The sequence below is a fragment of the Erythrolamprus reginae genome, chromosome 2 (assembly GCF_031021105.1).
Source record: "Erythrolamprus reginae isolate rEryReg1 chromosome 2, rEryReg1.hap1, whole genome shotgun sequence".
NCBI classification, from domain to species: domain Eukaryota; kingdom Metazoa; phylum Chordata; class Lepidosauria; order Squamata; family Dipsadidae; genus Erythrolamprus; species Erythrolamprus reginae.
In genome coordinates this window covers 40,526-46,762 of record NC_091951.1, presented here as the reverse complement: position 1 = coordinate 46,762, position 6,237 = coordinate 40,526, and the positions used below count along the sequence as shown (strand labels likewise).

At 68.5% G+C, this 6,237-nt stretch overlaps 1 protein-coding gene across 4 annotated transcripts; it reads right to left on the bottom strand.

Annotated features, from left to right (window-relative positions):
• Window positions 1-19: 19 nt before the first annotated feature.
• PHF1 (PHD finger protein 1) lies at window positions 20-6,050 on the bottom strand. Of its 4 annotated transcripts, none has more exons than XM_070736956.1 (14): window positions 5,680-6,050; window positions 5,500-5,581; window positions 5,280-5,375; window positions 5,113-5,198; window positions 4,766-4,947; window positions 4,363-4,458; window positions 4,205-4,273; window positions 3,582-3,705; window positions 2,829-2,896; window positions 2,008-2,127; window positions 1,721-1,865; window positions 1,542-1,645; window positions 1,395-1,454; window positions 20-692 (listed from the first exon to the last, which is right to left on the bottom strand). In XM_070736956.1, the coding sequence occupies exons 1-14, from the start codon at window positions 5,869-5,871 to the stop codon at window positions 392-394; spliced, it is 1,725 nt and encodes a 574-aa protein (XP_070593057.1). In that variant the 5' UTR covers window positions 5,872-6,050; the 3' UTR covers window positions 20-391. The 4 variants fall into 4 exon arrangements, with proteins under 4 accessions (XP_070593057.1, XP_070593056.1, XP_070593059.1 ...); XM_070736955.1 differs by having other exon boundaries at window positions 20-695; window positions 5,680-6,049; XM_070736958.1 differs by having other exon boundaries at window positions 4,766-4,914; window positions 5,680-6,047.
• Between the last annotated feature and the right edge of the window lie 187 nt (window positions 6,051-6,237).

Genomic DNA, 6,237 nt, shown 5'->3' with positions numbered 1-6,237 from the left:
AAAGCCCACCAGCCACGAGTCTCACTGAAGCGCTTTATTCAGCCTCTGGCTGTGAGGGGGGAGGGCAGCAGCATCTCGAAGGAAGTCAGCAGTGCGGTGGGGAGGGGGCAGAGGAAGTAGCCACCCCCACCCCCGGAAGCCATCTCCTGCCCCTCTCAGCGGTCTCCCTAAAACCTTTACTCAGAAACAGTACAAAAATAAAAGAACTCGGGCTTCGGTCCACGGGGGGCAGTGGGGGTGGCGCGGAGGGGCGGGGGAGCGCAGAGCAGCGATGTGACAGGGTCTTCCGGCCAGGGTCCATTTCCCCGGCATCCCCGGCTACCCTTCCTTCTGTGGAAATTGGGGTGGGGGGGGTCCTCAGAGCTCCACGTGGGGGGCCCTGGAACTCAGTCTAGAACATGCCTCGCCCGTCCCACTCCACCAGGTACTGGACGGTGCCGTCTGTGGCGATGCGCCGGGCCAGGATGCGGACGGCCTCGCCCCGTGCCAGCCGGCCCATCGCCCCAAAGTAGCTGCTGCTGCTGGGGGCACAGAGGGCGGAGGGCACGCGGCGGGGCGCGGGAGGGGGCACGGCTCGGCGTTTGAGGGGAGGCGTCGGGCAGGGCAGGAAAGCGGGGGCAGGGCGCTCCGGACTCTGCTGCTCTGCGGTGGGGGTGGCTGCCACGTAAAGGTCCAGGGAGGGCTCACCGCTTCTGCTGCAAGGGAAGAGGGGGGGGGTCAGTGTCGGCCCCTCCCACCACCGAGGGCCAGTGGTGTGGCCCCGTGGCAGACAGGGGCCCCAGCCTGGGAGAGAAGGTGGGGTCTCTGGGATGTTGGGGTGCGTCCCATCCAGAGCACGGGGGGCCCGGCTGCACAGGCCTCCCGTGGCAGCTTCAGGGCCCCCGCAGAGTGGCACTGCCAGGGCCAGAGCAAGTGGCGGTGGGCACCCCGACTGGTCTGGGGACCTTCCTGCTTAGGTGGTGGGCGGGTCCTGCGTCTGGACTCAGGGGGGGCCCAGAGGAAGGACCGCCTCCTTCCCATTGGCGCTTCTGCAGAAGCACCGATCCTGGGGAGGGTCTCCTGGCCAACTCAGCTGAGAGGGAGCCAGTTTGGGCCTGCAAGGGAAGGGGCACCAGGCAACCTCAGGCCTTGCGATGCCCCTTGACTGGACAGGGAGGCCATCTGGGGGACCAGCCCATGAGGAATCCTGCTGAGTGGGGGAGGGGCCCTGTCAGACCACATCCTGCTACTACAGCAAAGGCCCCGCACCCAACGCAGCCTCCCAGCCGTGCCTGGAAGCACCAGCCATGGCCAGCAAGCACACCCTGAGGCCCCCCTGCCCGTCGGGAGGCTCTGTCCAGGCCCCAGGGGGGTGCTGAGGGGACCCACACACCCCTCTGCTCCGCCCTGCTCACCTCAAGGTCCCTGCGGTGTTGGCCGAGGGATGGAAGGAGGCAAACATCCGGATTGGGGTGCTGCAGGGGGGGATGGGAGAGAGCACAGCATCAAGAGGGAGCCGGCCTGGCGAACGGGACCCCCGTCCCTCCTGGCCACAGCCTCACCTGTCCTGGCAGCGGGCGTCGGTGCGGCGGAAGTTGTACGTGCTGCAGGTGCCGCCATAGCCGCTGTAGTTCTGGTTAGGGCTGACGGGGTTCTGGACCAGCTCCTGTGCGGAGGCAGCGTTGAAGGGCCGTGCTGGGGGCAAGCAGGGACCCCCTCCTCCCTCACTCCCCCCCCTTACCTGAGTCAGGGCCCTGCCCAGCCGCTCCCTCTCCCTGGTGCTGTGCTGCTCCGTGCTCAAGGCTGCTTCCGGGGCCTTCGGCCGACGGCGCCTGTCCTTCCTGGGCTGCGGCCCCGACCCACGCCTGCCCTGCCCTGAAAGCAAGCTGTAAGGGGGCCCTCCTTATCTGTGCGGCATGGAGGGGGGAGCCGGGGGGGGGGAAGGAGCCGGGGGGGGCAGCTTCCTTCTCTCCTCAGGCCCACAGCGGGGGGGGGGGGGGCAGTGAGGCAGGGAGGGCTCGCTCTCACCTGCTCTCAGCGAGGAAGGGCGGCCGAGGGCCCTCGAGGGGTTGGGGGGCAGGGGGGGGGACGCGCAGGTGCAGACCGAAGAGCCCCTTCCGCTTCTTGATTTCCTTTCCGGAGATGAATCTGTGGGGCAGAGGAGAGAAGGGATGGGGGGAGGGCACACTGGTTTGGCTCCCTCCTGCGACCCCTTGGGGCTACAGGCCCACCCCCTTTCAGTTGCTGACACAAGGCCAGTGAGGCCCTTTGATTGACAAGACACAGCCCACTGTCTCCACGGTTGCTTTAAACTAGACCCAGGCACCGGCTGCCCTCCCCCCTCCTGGAGCTCTTCACCGGTGGCCTTATTGTCTGTGTTACCCCCCCCCCCCCGGGTGACTGAATTGGCTCAACCGGAGGGTCCTGCAAAGCCCTAAACCCCGTTTCTCTCAGCCCCCCTAAGTGTAGATGAAGTACAGCCAAGAGGGCAGAGACCGATCGATTCGCACACGTGAGCTGCTCGTTTGGGGGGCTCAAGTCAGAGGCCAAAGGGGCCGAGCTTGTTGGGCCTGCTGCTCCGCAAAGGGCAGGAGCCTTAGGATGTGGTGCAAACCCGGGACCTTTGACCCAGGAGAGCCGTCCCTGCTGGGGAGGAGGAGGGGGGTGGGGGCGTCAAACGGGGAACTAGCCCGGAGTCTACGCAAACACGAGATCCGAGTCCCTTCGGACGCCTCGGGGGTCCTGTCGGGCCTTTCCAGGGCGATTTTGCTGGACAACAAGGTGCAGCAGCTCAATTGTGCCCGTGTGGGTCCGGTTGTTGGTGCCTGGCAACCGTCAGCAAGGCCTACCTGTCCTTGTGGCCGGTCAGGGCGCTCAGCAGCTGGTTGTAGCGCTCCCCTTTGGGTGTCTCTGAGAGCTGCAGGGGGCCGAGGAAGACAAGGGCCGTGAGCCACAGTAGCCGGCCCCAAGCGGGTGGCACGCAGCCTCCCCTCCCCTCCCCACCCACAAAGGGACCCCCTGCCAGGCCAAAGCAAAGGGTCCAGTCAGCCGAGGGGCCCAGAGGACGACGGCCTTCCTTCCCGGGTGGACCGCGAGCTCCGGGCAGAGTTACAGAGGAAGAGGCAGCAGCGCTCACAATCTCTGGAGCGTTTACGGTTGATGTACGACTAAAGATGACGACGACTTTGTCAGCGTGCGCAGATTCCCTGCACACTATGTCTCCAAGGCAGTGGCCACTGGGGTCAAAGGTCACAGGGGATTGAGGGGGGGCTTCTGGGTGGGTGGGGCTCCCTAGGCAGATGCGCGCTTATGCCACGAATGTCCACTTCCCAGCCTGCTGTTGGTGGCCTCGCGGTTTCCCCCCGGGGGTTTGTTCAGAGCCAAAGGGCCGGAGACTGGGACCTCAATTTGGGGGAGGGGTAGCTAGCAGCACCAGCCTGGTCCCCAGTGGCCCCCAGTGCCCCCGATTTAGTCCCTGACACAAGGCTCACGACCGCGAGGGCAGGTGCCGCCCCGGGGTCTTCAAAAGAGGCCCTGGCTGACCTGCTATGTGTCCACCCTTGTGGCCCCTTCCGCCCCCCGCATCCCCGCCCTGCGCAGACCTCTCCCAGCAGGAGGCTGTCCCAGTTCTCGCTGGCGAAGGGCAGGATTTCGCGCTCAAAGTCAAAGTACTTCTTCTTGCAGCAAATGCTCAGGTGATAGAGGACCAGGTGCGCTACGTCCACCCTGAAAGGCACCAACACCTCTGGGTAAGAGGGCCCGGCCCACACCAGCACCCCCGGCAAGGGCCTTAAGGGCCTGACCTCTGTGACACCCCCCCCCCTCGGCAAGACAGAGGCCCCTGAAGCCAGAACAGGTAGCCCCCCACCCCCACCCTGGAGAGAGGGAAGCGCCCCCCACTGGCGGGGGAGGGAGATGGCTGCCCTCAAAACCTGCGGGCTAATGACCCCCAAAAAGCCAGGATTGCAGAGGGGGGGGGGGCATCGACAGGCTCAGGCAGAGGAGCAGCACCTGAGGGAGCATCTACAGGAACCCAGAGCGCCCCCCCCAAAGACCCCTGGGACAAGCCCGGAAACAGCCCCCCCCCCAGGCCTCACCTTGGACCAAAGCAGTGACAACCTCATTTGCTGAGGGGGGGGGCTTCAATGCTGTGGGGGGAAGGGCCAGTGTCTCCCCTGACCTCAGCTGAGCAGCCCCTCCCCCTCAGCCCCCCCCCCAGACTCACCAGCGCAGGGACAGGCGCCGGACGGTCTCGGGGCCCAGAGTGCAGACGCAGCATTCAAAGACGTAGAACCTGCCCGGCGTTCAAGAGGTTAGCGGTGCCTGGTCAGCCCCCCCACCCCATTGAACCCCTCCCCCCCGTCTCCTGGGTCAGGGGCTCACCTGTCCCCGTAGAGGAGGGGCTTGCAGAGGCACTGGGTGCAGGCCTCGTGGAACCACTGACCACAGCGGCAGCACTGCAGCATTTTGAGGTTCCACCTGGGCCGGCAGAAGGGGAAGAGGGAGGGTCGGACTACGGCCTGTGGGCCTCGGACCCCCTTCCCTCCATCCCCACCCGGTGCCCCACCAGACTCCAGCCCTGGGCACTCCCCCCCCCACCTGAGACGACCGCGTCCCCCTTCCTGGATGGACCGGACCCTCTCTTCCCCGAGTCAGGCGCCCCCCAGAGTCTGTCAGGAGTTGGGGGGCTTCTCAATCCAATAAGAGCTAAACCTGCCTCTGGGTAGGGCAGCCCCCCTGCCCCCATTGCCCCCCCACCACCTAGGCCGGGCACGCACGCACTCACTCGCCGGGGCCTCCGCAGTAGCAGTAGCATTGCTGTCGGTTGGTCAGGTGCTCGGCGTCCCAGTCGAGGGAGTCCAGCTGGTAGGGCAGCACCAGCTTCATGCCCAGCATGGCCTTGGCGTACGGCCCCTTCTTCAGGGCCCCCCCACGCTGCGGGGCGAGAGGGAGGGAAGCCGGAGGCGTCTGATAGGGGGGGGGGGAGCAGGGGGGGAGGGCGGAGTTTGAGCCCCCTCCCCGAGAGTGGGCAGGAGTGTGGAGGAGGGGCACCAGGCCAGCCTCCGCCCCATCTCTGCTAGGGAGGAGGGGGACCCGAGGTCAAAGGAAGACCCACTGACCCCCCCTCTTCACCTTGGTGGCCACGGCAAAGACGCATTGGCGGCAGGTCCAGGCGCTGTCGCTGAGCACGCGGGGCAGGTGGCACTCCTGGTGGTAGGCTGCAGGAGAGGGCCAGGCTTTAGGGGGGGTCCCCCAGAAGGACAGAGCTCCCTCCCCCCCTTGACCCCCGTGGCACTCACCGTGGCTGCACTTGTCGCACCGGACCAGGCGATTCTCGGGGCTGGAGGACTCGGAGCGGCAGACGCTGCAGGAGGGCCGGTCACCCGGGACGGCCGCTGGGGGGGGAGGAGGGGGGTCAGCGGGGGCCGGGCACACGAGTGGGGGATGGGGGCGTTCGCGGGCAGCCCATCCCCCCTCCTCCCCCAGGCCCTCGGGGGGGGGGGGCAGAGCAGCACCAACCCGGGTTGATGTCCTTCCACAGGACCAGGAACTGGGAGTCGTCCTCGAACTGCACCAGGCACACCTGCCGGAGGGCGTCCACCTGCGGGGGGGGGGGGTGAGGAGAGAGGGGCGGGTCAGCGGGGTCCGGCCGGGGTCCAGGGAGGGCCGGGGGAGGGGAGGAGGGGGAGGGCGGCCGACCTTCTTGATGGTGCCCAGGTAGAGGAGCCCGTCGGTCCAGCGGGCCAGCACGTCCTGCCCTTCCCAGAAGCGGGGCCAGGGGGCGGCGGGGGCGGCGGGGGGCCGGGCGGGGCGCTTGCCGGGGCCGGGGGTCAGGCGGGCGCTGCTGCGGGGGCCGCGCGGGGCGGGGGCGTCGGGGGTCCCGCTCGCCATCGCATCGCCTCCTCCGCCCGACAGAGCCGCTGTGACGCAGCCCCGACCAGACCCGAGGGCCCGAACCGGCCGCGGCCCTGGGCGCTCCCCGCGGGGGGCGGGAGGGAGGGAGGAGGGCGGGCGCCGGGGCGGTGGGGGGCGTCGGGGGCTGCACCGGTGGGACCGCCGCCTGCGGGGCGAGCGAACGCGACCGGCCCCGCCCCTTTCTGTAGGGGGAGGGGCGGGGCCCGGGTGAGCCCTCTGTCCCCGCCCCCGGCCTGGCCCCGCCCCTCCGCCCCGGCCCGCCTCCCCCAGCGAACCCTCTCCCGCCATTGGCCGTCGCCGGGGCGGGGCGAGCGCGCGGCCGGCCTCCCCATTGGCTCCGCG